The 12,526-nt window shown below is 58.9% G+C and overlaps 1 protein-coding gene across 6 annotated transcripts in view; it reads right to left on the reverse strand.

Annotated features, from left to right (window-relative positions):
* MGRN1 (mahogunin ring finger 1) overlaps positions 1 to 12,526 on the reverse strand; it is a 55,457-nt gene that overhangs the window by 3,247 nt on the left and 39,684 nt on the right. The window contains exons 10-17 of one of the 6 annotated variants that reach the window (XM_045784265.2): positions 12,014 to 12,173; positions 10,236 to 10,345; positions 8,054 to 8,119; positions 6,206 to 6,432; positions 4,282 to 4,399; positions 3,980 to 4,025; positions 2,504 to 2,602; positions 318 to 362 (exon numbers count right to left, since the gene is read on the reverse strand). In XM_045784265.2, the coding sequence (XP_045640221.1) occupies positions 322 to 362; positions 2,504 to 2,602; positions 3,980 to 4,025; positions 4,282 to 4,399; positions 6,206 to 6,432; positions 8,054 to 8,119; positions 10,236 to 10,345; positions 12,014 to 12,173 (867 nt within the window). In that variant the 3' untranslated portion in view covers positions 318 to 321. The remainder of the gene's footprint in view (positions 1 to 317; positions 363 to 2,503; positions 2,603 to 3,979; positions 4,026 to 4,281; positions 4,400 to 6,205; positions 6,433 to 8,053; positions 8,120 to 10,235; positions 10,346 to 12,013; positions 12,174 to 12,526) is intronic. The other 5 variants (XM_045784266.2, XM_087870831.1, XM_045784263.2 and 2 more) reach the window with 5 other exon arrangements.

Raw genomic sequence — 12,526 nt, forward strand, 5'->3', positions numbered from 1 at the left:
CCTGGGACCCTAAAGGCTACAAAAGCCTAGCTGAGCCACCTAGTCCAGATAGAAAAAGCTCTGGCTCCAAAAGTCAGCCAGTGTCAGACGCCCCAGCACCACCTCTTACGGGCAAAGGTGTAGGATGTTTAGAGAGCTCTGGACTCAGAATCAAGGACCCCAGGGAAGACGTGGATGTGGAAGAAGCCCAGAAAAGGGCAAGGAACCCCCAGGGAAGGAGCGGGAGAGGGAGAGGCAGCTGGGGAGGTCCTCACTCCAGCACTGTCACGGATGCCCCTCAGAGCCACCCCACAACACGGATGAAGGCGATCACGTACCAGCTTACTCCTCTATACCAACAGAGCAGGAGTCAGGCCCCAGGGCTGTGCAGAGGAGGAGAGAGATGGAAGCTCAGTTAGCAAAGCACTCAGACGGACCAGCACATTCCGCAGCAAATGCACCGCTTTAGGACAAGATTCCCTGGGGGGGACGCACGGGACAAAATGCCCACACAGAGTCATGTGCTGAAACAAAGGAGAACAGAGCACTGGGCCACAGTCCAACGCAGAGGCACTCAGCCTGGGGAACCACGCACAGGGCAGGGGCCCGGGGAGGGCCCCCACCCCACGGGCGGCCCGCATCTAGCTTTCCAACACCATTTGCCCTTATCATTCCCCTGTCAACACTAAGGACACGAAGGTTCACTACACTGTGGCTGTCCCTCCAGGGGACAGGTGCGCAGCCGCTGTGAAGGACAAAGACACCCATGTGCATGTCCCCGTTCTTAAACACAGCCCGATGTGAAAGACGTTCAGCATCTCTGCCGAGCGAGAGCCAGTAGCAGGATAGAAGGTGTCGGCTCGGGAATAAAGGAAGACAGGTACGCATATGCTTGTAAAGGCGTGCATGTCTGTGAGGACCCCTGCCCGGCCCCCAGCCTGCTGTCGGTAATGCTCGTGGGGGTGGCCCCGGATGCTCACGGAGCTGCCCAGGGCGCAGCATGCAGGGCGCACAAGCCGGTGGGGCGTGGGCCCCAGAGCTGCAGCATCGCCCCAGCCTGCTGGCTCCCACGCTCCGCGGCTGGATTCTGGCTTCTGCTGCCCCCACCATGGATTTCAGCCTATCCTCTACCACCTCCACAGCCAACTTGCCTTCCGCCCCAACTGTGGAGCTTAAGAAGCCCACGTCACTGGCCTGGAGGGGGGTGGGGGTGAGAGAGCCAGAGAGCCTGGTGTCACTGTCCTGACCTGCAGACACCGTGGGGCAGGGGGCTGGCACTGCTGGGTGGGGTCAAGGTGTCCCTTCACCTACAGGAACACAACCTTCACTCATGCTTCTAAGAAGTCCCTCTCCAGGCTCTCCCCATCCCCCCAAGCTTGTAATTTTAAGGAAATCCTTGAAGTTCCTTGAAAGAACTTACCGGAATTCTGTGTTACTCGATGGGATGCTGGTCCTAAACATGGCTTTCACCCACGGGTTTCTCTCTGGGGAGGCCGAGTGCCGACGGCACTTACTACCTGCCCTTCCTACCCCTGGCGACCATGCCCTCCTCTGGGCTAACTGGACCCTCTGTCTGCACAGGCCACTGCTTGTCCAGATGCTGGGCGGGACAAGACATCTTAAATCAAAGCACATCACAACCAGGCCTGATGCACAGGTCAGGTCACCGAGAACTGGGGAAGGTGGGGGCAAAGGTGCTTCCTAACCACACGGCAGGAGCCAGACTTTGAGAGCATCACGGCTATTTAGCTTGATTTGGGACCCTCGGATGGTATCTCAGCAGGCAGCAAGCACAAGTCTCTGAGAGCCCCCAACTCCTGTCCCCCATCTTTGGAGCCCAGGACTTAAAGCTGAGGATCTTGACCCAGAGGAGCCAAGACCAGAGGAGTTGGGGGCAGGGGGCAGAGTCCTCCGGAAAAGGGGGGCAGAGAAGCAAGACCCCTCCCCCACTGCAACTTGGGCCTTGAAGGTGCCCAGCAGCCCACCTGTCCTCCCAGGCCTGGCCTTCGATGTGCCACTTCACCTGGGCCCCGTGAGCCCTCGTCAGCCCCTCAGGCAGGTGGCAGAGGACTAGTAGCCAGCACCAGGCCTCGGGCACGCAGGTGGCTGTGTGTAGTTCCCTGGGGCAGAGGCCCCAATGTTGGGGCACCCCGAACAGGGCCCACTGGGCCCATGGGTGAAGTAAGAGTGGGAGATTCCAGCGGGGCTGGATCTGCCTACCGGGCCCCAAGCAGCAAACGGACGGAAAGAAGGACCATGTCTTTGAACAAATAGCCCTTCCTGCCTTCCTGATGCTGAGCGGGCTCCGGGAGCAAAGAGGCCTCACGGATAGGCCCCGCACCAAAGGCCTGGCTGTGCTTTGGGGTCTATGGAAGGAGTGTGGGTAGAGCCAGGGAGAGAAACCTGGGCTCCTGAAGGCCAGCCCCTCCCTGAGCAGTCAGACCACACCCCTAGCTCCATGCCAACGGTGACAGTATACTCTCCCCCCCCGCCCCCCCACAGCTCAGCTGCCAAATGCTGTTACCTGGCAGGTAGATATCAGCCGGCAGGCGGGGCTGGCTATGGCTGCAGGGCTCAGGGCTGCCATCCTGCAGGACGTTCTCGATGGATGGCACTCGGCTCCCTGCAGAGGACAGAGCAGGTCAGAGGCTCACAGGCAGAAGGTGGCCACTGTCCCTAGTCAGGAGCCCCAGAAGCCTGTCTTTCCTCCCTGAGGGCTCTGCAGCCACTGCGGGCCAGACACCACCCTGACTCCCTCCTCCACCCTCTAGACCTGAAAGGCCAAGGTTTGCTTTTTCTTTACTACCCTTCTCTCCCAATCCCAGCCTGGGGCTTTTGTTTTTTGTTATAGAAACGTTATATACTTCTGTTTACAAAAACAAGAAGGTAATAGATTTAATGAGCTGGGCCACATGCCCTGCCCTGGAGAGCTAGTGCGGCCTGCCTGTGGACACCCCCCTCACACAGCAGGTCCCAGGGCTGCTCAGGGAGTCCTCAGGGGGAGGTCCCCTCTGGCAGAAGAGGGACCCGGGCCCTGGGACAGGCACAGCAGAGAGCCACCCGTTCTGGGCAGGTGCTCTGCCCAGGAAGGAAGGAATGTCGGGAGAAGGTCAGGCCCATCCTGAGGTGGGGGAGTCCAGGCCTAAGAAGCAGGAAGTGAAGACACCCACACGGGGTACCCTGTCCTGGGCGCCAACACTCACACCCAGACCCAAGGTGCCACGCCCAGCCACCTGCAGGCAGGCCCCACACGCTGGGGGCAGGGAGCCGCTCCTGGGAGGGACGTGGGTCACTGCAGCACAATGCTGGCTGGGGAACCTCCTGGCAAGGAGGGGGTCACATCAACAGAGCGGCTGCAGGTTACTCTGGGGTCTCTTCCATGCTGCAGGCCTGGGAGCCAACCAGCCAGGGCTACTTCCTGCCTCTGTCACTTCCCAATTAAACGGCCGTGGGCCACCTGCCACCCCAACGTGGAGGAATGACTGGGACGGTGGTGGGATAGCACCTCCCCAGGCGGCAGAGGGAGGCTGGGGAGGGACCTCATTATATCCCACAACCACTGGGAGGTGAGGTGGGGGTCACTCCCCACACAGAGCCCGGTGCCTGTTAGTGGCAGCTGGGACTCAAGCCCCAGCAGGCTGCTCTGTGCTAAACTCTCCACTCCAGACAGGTGCAAGGCCCGCTCCTCAGACACAGGGACATGCAGAGGAGGGGCCTGGCCAAGTCGTGGTCCAGCCTAAGGCCCCAAGAGGGACCCTGGGTCTCTCCAGGCAGCGGCCAGGCAGTCCACACGGGACACGCATGAGCAGCTGGCCACGCGCACGACTGCCGCTGCGAAGCGCTGGCTGGTCAGCCGGCGGCTGCGCTCCGGGAGATCCTGCAGTAAGAACTCCGGAGTCCCCGGAGCGGGACCGGCCCGCGCACTGCAGAACCTCTGCAAGAGCCGCCCGCAGGCCTCCCGGCAGCGAGGCCGAACGCGCTCCTCAAGCAGAGCGCTCACCTTGCTTCAGCGCTGACGCCTCGTCCGCCTCCTCCGTGACGAAGCTCTAGGAAACAAGGAGAGTGTGCCTGCAGCTCTGTGGCCGGAGCAGGCTGTGCACGGCGGGGGAGGGCGCGGGGCGAGCTGCGGCCCCCACTCCGGGACTGCTCGTACAGCTCCCCGAAAAAGGACGCCCCCCACAGGTGAGGAACCCAGCGGAGGTGGCCACGGGAGCGAGTGGTGAGGGGGGCCCGGGCGCACTTCGCCCCCCGTCTGGAGGCCCACACACAGGCAGTGGGGACAGGGTGACAGAAGGGCCTCACCTCGGGGGAGCTGCTTAGCGCCAGCCCTGCCCCACTCAGCGGGGGAGGGGCGTCTGAGTCCTGAGACAGCTTCTCCTCATCCTCTTCGTGGATGGGGGACGATGGAGACCGCAGGGTGCTGGGGACAGAGAAGACAGGCGTGGAGGACATGTGGATGATAAACACCAACCCACCAAAGCCAACGCCACCCGCGGGTGAGATGGCACACACAGCAGAGGGCCCTGGGCAGCGGACAGATGCGGGCCTGATCCCGGCTCCGTGTTTCCAGGGGGAGGAGAGCATCACGACAGTAAATTCCTGCAGTGGGGGGCGGGGGTGCGGGGGCAGCAGGAGAAACCCCCACGCATCTTTCTGGATCTATGGTGGCCCGGCCACGGGTGCAAGTCGCCAGGGCTGTGGCTGGTTTTATGAAACTTCCACCTTTACTTTTCTTAAAAACACAGCACACATGATGGAACTAGAAGGTATTATGCTGAGCAAAGTATGTCTGTCAGAGAAAGACAGTATCATCTGATCTCACATGTGGAATTCAGAAACAAAACAGAGGATCATACGGAAAGGGAGAGAAAAATAAAATAAGATAAATTCAGACAGGGAGGGGCGCCTGGGTGGCTCAGCCATTAAGAGTCTGCCTTTGGCTCAGGTCATGATCCCAGGGTCCTGGGATCCAGCCCTGCATCGGGCTCCCTGCTCAGCGGGACGCCTGCTTCTTCTTCTCCCACTCCCCCTGCTTGTGTTCCCTCTCGCTGTGCCTCTGTCAAATGAATAAATAAAATCTTAAAAAAAAAATCAGACAGGGAGACAAACCATAAGAGACTCTTAATCACAGGGAACAAACTCGGCTGCTGGAGGGGAGGGGGGGATGGGGTAAGTGGGTGACGGGCATGAAGGAATGAGCATTGGGTGTTAAATGCAACTGATGAATCACCGAACTCTACCTCCAAAACTAATAATACACTCCATGTTAACTAACTTGAATTTAAATTAAAAAATAAATAAAATAGGGGCGCCTGGGTGGCTCAGTCGTTAAGCGTCTGCCTTTGGCTCAGGGCGTGATCCCAGGGTCCTGGGATCGAGCCCCACATCAGGCTCCTCCACTGGGAGCCTGCTTCTTCCTCTCCCACTCCCCCTGCTTGTGTTCCCTCTCTCTCTGGCTGTCTCTCTCTCTGTCAAATAAATAAAATCTTTCAAAACAAACAAACAAACAAACAAAAAAACAGCACGCGTGAGGAAGAGACTGTGACTCGCGTGTGTCCAGGGGAAGCGTGATGGACTTTGCTTCTTGCGCATGACAAGGGCGACCACATGTGCCCGGTTTCGGGACGGCCAGGGTTTGGTGCCATGGCTGCTCGCCCAGCAGGATGTGCCCATGTGACAGCCCCCAGAAAGTCCCGGGACCCTGAGACTCAAGGGGCTCCCACTGTGTCCTGTGTGGCCTGGGACAGGGAGGGACGCTGGGCACCTGTGGCCTCCACCAGGGCATCTTTCCAGCTGCTTTGTTCTGTCTCCTTTGCTGTAACCAACCTTGGCCATAACCTAACTCGCTACTGGTTCTGTGAGTCATTCTGGCGGATCAGGCAACAAATTGGTCTAAAACTAAAGCCACAAATACACCTGCTTTGCGCTTTTTTTTTTTTTTTAACATTTTATTTATTTATTTAGAGTGAGAGAGAGCATGCAGGTGAACAGGAGGAGGGGCAGAGGGAGAGAGAATCTCAAGCCGACTCCCCACTTGGAGCCCAATCCCAGGATCCCCAGATTGCAACCTGAGCCGAAGTCAGACGATGAACTAACTGAGCCACGCAGACACCCCCCTGCTTTGCACTTCTTACGTGATACCGCGTGCTTCCCGACCCCTGCCAGACAGCAGGTGGATGGGTTCCCACGTACCATCCTCCAAAGGGAATCCTAGCACCAGCCTCACCTGTCAGGGGATTTGCTCCTCGGCTTGCCCTTCTGGTGGCTGCTTTCCAGGATTCGATCAATACCAGCAAGTGGACAACTGGCCTGGGACAGGCCATCTGAGACGCCTGAGTAGGTGATCTCTTCGTAAAGGGGGGCTGAAGGGATGGCTGGAGAGATGGCCCGAAGGCCGTTGAGTGCCTCAAGCAGGGAGATGGGCTCATAGCCAGGTGGGATGCTGTCAGAGCTCTGTGGGGATAAGAGCGGGTGAGGGACGGGCTGGCCCCACTCCCTGCCCACTGCCCTGGGCCACAAAGCCCTAGATGCCGGCCTTGTGCCCCAGGGACATTCTACTCCCCAGAACCTGCCTTCTGACCATCTCTTGTCCACTCCACCTTCCAGGGACCTAAATCCCCCTCCCTCAGAGGGGCGCCAAGAACGCCACAGCAGCATCAGACACCCCCCCAGGGCTCCCTTGGTCATCGGCCGCAGCATGCAGCCTGGGATGCCCGAACAGCCCGCTCTGTGCCCCAGAAGAAGGAAGAGAGGGCACCTAGAAGAGCCTCCCCACCCCTGGTCTCGGCAAGCCCCTACCTGGCTTTCTGTTCCTGCCTGGCAAGGGTGGAGAGTGAGGGGTCAGAGAGAGAAAGGAGGCTCAGGAGCAGGTGGAGAGCAAAGCCATGCCAAAGGCGGGGGAGGCCAGTGGAGCCACGTATGTTCTAGATCAGGGAGGGCCTGACCCCGCAGGGAGTTTGCCCGACACAGGCATCTGGCCCAACTCTGTGAGCCTGGAACACGCGCCCGATGGAGATGACTCGCGTTCCAGGTGGTTCTAATGGGCATCCCTGGTTCAGAACCAGTCTTCACCCTTGCTGGGAGCAGAGCAAATCAACAGACTGAATCTTGATTTAGGGTTAAGGTGGGGAGATGCCCAGGTGCTGGGAGATGTTAGGCCCCCAGGCCGCTGTGCAGGTGAGGACAGCCACCTGCCTCGCTCTCACTACACCAGACAAAGGGCAAACACCCAGCAATGCTCCCAGTGTGAAGCCCCCGCCCGCCTGCCCGCTGTGTTGGGAGGAAGGGAGAGCTGCCTTTCGGGGCGGCGACGGGATAACCCTGGGGACCAGGGGAACGCAGAAGGGCCAGGGTAGGGGTTCCCTGCCCTCAGCGAGCACCTCGTGAGTCCCCTGGTCACCTGGGCCCGTGGCGCCCTGCGTTTGCTCCCAACCTGCCTCCAACTTAAAGGTCAGTAATTACTGTGAACCTCCTCACCCTGCTAACAGGAAAAACCTCAGGCTCTGGGTTGGGCCCCCAGGGACTTCCACCTGAGTTCAGCCAAGGGGCCACGGGGATCAGTAGAAGCTACAGGCAGAGGCTCCTGCCTGCCCCGAGATGCAGGGAAAATGCCAGAAAACCAAGCCCTTGGCCCAAAGAGCTAACATCCCAGGGGGAGAGCGCGGGGGACACGGGACGACAAGCAAGTGCGAGGAAGACGGTTTGCAAAAACTAGCAGAAAGTGAGTTCCACCTCCAACTTCATTCCACTGCCAGCAAGAAAAAAAAGGGAAACGAGGCCATTGGGGACCACGGGCAGAAGCAGAGCTGGCGAGAAGGGGCGGCCCGAGGCCGGCGCTGTTGCCGCCTGGCAGCAGGGATCCGAGACACTGGCTTTTTGCCGACAGACCTTGAGCTTTGCTTGTTCCACAAAACTCCCTTCCTGGGCAGGGACGCCGGGACTGGGGAGAGTGGATTTGACAGATTAAATTAACCAAACACGTTAGCCTGGGGTGAAAATGACTTCCCACACTCGTCATTGGTTGAATCATTAGGGTGCAGGGCAAAGATGTGGCCATAGGGCCAAACACACTTACTGTTTCCCTTTTAGGTTTCTTGCTGGCCAGTGAGGCGGGGTGCGCCTTTGATTTTTTAAAGGGACACTGTCAAGATAAAAATCATACGTTTTACAACTGCCACCCCCCAAACGGCGCTGGAGCTGGCGGGCTGGGGGTTTCTCAGGTTTACTGGCTTCTAGGTGTGCCGTGAGCCTGTGCTTGGCAAACTTAACCTGCACGTGAAGTCTGGGGACCCGGCCAAGTGCAGATTCGGCAGGGGCCTGGGCCTGGACATCTACACAACTCCCAGGAGATCTGCCGCTGCTAGAGCCCGTCCCTGTCCCACTGCCCACCCACGGTCTGGGTCACCCCGAGAAGCAGGTCCTGGCCAGCACGGGCATGAGGTTGGCCAGGCGCTCCCCACAAGTGGGCCCAGCTGGGCACGGGAAAGGGACACGCCAACCCATACCTCTACGAGGCTCAGCACTGCCTCATAAACTTATCACCAATGTCCAATTGCTAAAGGAAGCTAGGGAGAAGAATCAGCCCCAAATCACCCCCACTCCTCAATATTTTAACGGTCTCGCTGAAAAAAAATGTGGGTTCTCTGTGGCACTGTGTGGAAATTGCTCATACAGGGAATGTCACAGAGAACAGGAGCCCATTTTTTTGGCTATCTCAACCCTCTGGAGGGGAAGGCAAAGGCCTTCTGGAGCATGTGAAGCTTACAACCCAAACCCCAGTCTGCTCAGTAGTGTGAGCGGCTCTCTTAGGATAAGAGGGGCAAACGTGGGAAGGTCAGACCGGACGCTCAGACTCCACAGCAGAGCCTGGGAGGGGCACAGACAAGCAACAAGAAAACACATCATCCATCCCTGAGCCCCCATCCCTCGGAACAATGACTCCAATCCCAGGAACAAATCACACCTCAGGGCTACTCCTCTCTCTACTAAAACTGCATTGCTGGAGAAAATATGCGGTGTTCCTAGGTCAAGCCCAACATTAAATTCACCGGAGGGCTGTTTCAGAAGTAGTAAGCCTTGATGCCAAAGGGGCCCAGCAGGCAAACACACAGCCTGGTTGGCCCAGGAAGAGTGGGGGTGATGGGGACCCCACCTCCGAGGCAACCACGCATCTGCTCCAGCTGCGAGACCACAGCTTCAAATCTGCCAGAAATCTGAGTCTTAAGGAAAATGTCCAGACTTTTAAACAACAGCCCAATATTCAGAATTACTGCAGAGGCCAAACACATGACACCCATTGGCCCAGGGCAAGCCGATGCTGTGGGTTCTCGAACCACAGGGTTTGGGTCCTCTTCCTCTAAGAATCACTGAGCCACAACAACGGACCCACTGACTGACAACTGCTGGGGCCAGCTGGGGCGTGGGAGCTCAAGACCTGGGCCTGCCCCTGCCTGTCTCTCCTGCCCCATCCCTGTCTCGTCGTGTCTCTCTTCCAATGTCTCAGTACCCGCTTTTCTACCCTCATCCCCATCTGTGTCTCTCTCCATGTTTCTGTGACTCTGTGTCTCTGCCCATCTCTCTCCATGTCTGTCTCTGCCAATCTTTCTGGGTCTCTTCGTCTCTGCCTATCCTTTGAGCCAGAGAGCCATCTCTCTCACCGAAGCCTGAGTCCATCTTCCCTCATATGCCTGCAAGCTCTACCTCCTGGTTTCCCAGGAAGCAAGCAAGGTGGATGGCTGCCAAGGCGCCCCTGTGTCCAGGCTGGGCACCACCTCCAGGTGGGTAGAGAACGTGCAGGGACAGTTGCAGTCGCCCACTGGGCAAGACCTCACCTCCTAGGATGCACACAGTGGCCCTGGCTGTCTGGCTGGTAGAATGATGGTGACGGACACTCAAACTCAAGGCAGGGTTGCGTGCCGTCAGATCGCCCTTGCTCTCGGCGAAAACAACACTCTTGGGACCCTCTTCAACCTCACCGCCACCTGTGGGGACCAGGGCTGGCCCGCTAAGCAGATGAGGGCGGAGGCCCAGAGAGCCAACAGCCAGAAAGAGGCAGACAGTCTGGCACTCTCCTTCCTTCCAGCCATCCAACCAGGGCCTCACGACACGGCCCCACCGGAAACCTGAAGCTGTTCTAACATGAAGGTAAGTCCTGAGGGCATCTGGACACCTGGTGGGCTCTGCAAGTGGGCAGGGGCTTCCTCCAAGACCCCCTCTTCTCTCTGCCCCACACCAACAAAGAAAAAGAAGGCACTTACTGAATGTTCATCATGGTCCATGCTCTGGGCCAGAACAGGGCTGAAGGAGACGGGGGACAGGGCTCCCGGCTTCTTCCTCACTGCCCGGATCTGCAGAAGGGCCCGGAAGGCTGTGGCAGAGGGAAGGGCTCACATCAGGCAAGTCGAAGCCGGTTCCAGCACCACTGAGGCCCTCCGAGCTCCAGGGACACGGGCCACCCACCCACCCCACAGCGGTCCTAGAACAAGCCGCATTTCCCAATTGGAGGCAAAACAGAGTCCCAACAGAACAGCCCCAGAAGGGACACAGATGAGGCCAGGAGTGCACGACCTCGGTTCAGGCGGAGCTTCCGGGGCAGTAGGCAGGGCGCCACCAGCCTCCCACACGCCGAACCCTGGACTATACATGCGACAGTGTGTCTGTGTCACACCTGGCGACCACCTAAAAGCACACAGCGCGTCCTGGACACTGGCCAGTCTCTTCCCGGAAGTCATACCAAGGACAGGCACACAGACGTATGTGAACACCCCTGATGGCACAATCTCTATACTGGAAAACCAGCAGCCGCAAGAATTGGGAAAATAAATTAGAATGCAGGCTACTGGTCTTTCTGGACCAGCAGTTCCCCTAACGAGTGTAACGTCAATGAAAAGTGCAGGTCGAGCACGTGGTGAACAGCTGCACACTATACTGGCACCTGCCAGGGGCACCCATGTCCCCAGTGCTGATGGCGGCTGCCCCAGGCTGCAGGCCTCAGAGACAAGGGCCCCAGCCCAGCTCACCCAGCCCATCTGGGCCCCTGGGCCTCCACACTATGCCGCAGCCGAGAATGCCCAGGAGAGGGCCAGTGGGGGAGGCTGGAGTTCAGCTTCTGCTCCCTTGCTCCTACCCTGTTCCTCACACAGGAGAGGCTACTGGCCCTGCTGCCTGACCTTCCAGGGCCAGCACACCGGCCCCCTGCAGCCTCCCCCACCAACCCCTGAGGTCTCATCAGGGCTGGGCTCTGGACCAGACCCCATGGCCTCATCCTCCACTTCCACACGCTTGGCCTCCCTGTGGCCCCTGCACACACCTGTCTATCCTGGGGGACAACCAGTTTAGACCCACCCCTGCCCCTTACTAGCTGTGAACCCCAAGACAGTGACAAGACAGGCATGGCAGCTGGGGTGACACAACTGCGTGCTGGCTCAGGGATGCAGGGTGAGGCACAAGTACCCCCGGGTGGCCCCAAGGAGGCTGACCAGCGCACTGGGGTGTGAAAGGGCAGGAAGGCTTTCTCCAAAAAGCCATCCTCTCCCTACTAAATGAAAACCCACAGCGCCCAGGGCAGGCTCTCTCGTCACCCACACCCTGGGCTCCCTCGCTGCCGGGACCCACCCGCCAGCATGATTCTCATTTGATCCAGTGGGATTTTCTGCCCTGAGAATGTTCAGATTCCCTCCACTGGAAGACAAACACTTGATTCAGAATTAACATTGAGAAAATGTCTGGAGTGCTCCAGGAAACATATCCCTCAGTCACTTTCCACCTCCCCGGGATATTTTCCACGTTAATACTTAAAGACTTGATTCGCTGGCCAATGTCTGTCTGTCCGGCTCCAACTTCACTGCAAGCACCTGCCCTGGCACGTCCTTCCCAGCCGTTAACTCCAGAGTTAAATTTCGGAGGATGTGAGCCACACACACGCGCCAGCGTGGTCACCGTGGGTCCCAACCACCTGTGCCAAGTCCCGCGTCCCACTCGCTGTGCCCAGGGTGGGCAGCCGACAGCCCCAGCCCCCCAGCCCGGCCCCACTCACGCAGCCGGCAGATGGGGCAGTTGCTGGCCTGGTAGCGCAGCGTGTCCGCACACGAGTTACACAGGCACAGGTGCCGGCACGGCAGGATCAGCGTGTCCCGCAGGTCTGACAGGCACACCACACACTCGTTGCTGTTGTCGCTGTTCTCCTCGTCTGAGGGCTGTAGGGACACCGAGGGGCCGAGTGTCGGCGGGATCCCAAGGGCCACAAGCGGGGGCCAGGATGGGGTCTGGGGCAGGGAGGTGTTCCCTTCCCCGTCCACCCCACCGGCTGTCCACTACTTCCCCTGGGGGCTGCTGTGGCAAAAGGGAAGCCCAAGAGGGCAGAGGAAGGTCACGGTGGAGCAGGACTCCTCCGGAGACATGGCCCAGAGCTGACCCAGCCCGGTGCGCGCCCAAGGACAGAGATGAGAATCTGCGCCCTGCCTCCAACACACACCAAACCAAGAAACCAGGTTCTCATTCTACTCCTGCGAACCACAGAGAAAACGTGGAAAAGACCCAACAGTATGGA

Source organism: Ursus americanus, chromosome 2 (assembly GCF_024610735.1).
Source record: "Ursus americanus isolate L20-20 chromosome 2, mUrsAme1.1.p, whole genome shotgun sequence".
Taxonomy (NCBI): Eukaryota; Metazoa; Chordata; class Mammalia; order Carnivora; family Ursidae; genus Ursus; species Ursus americanus.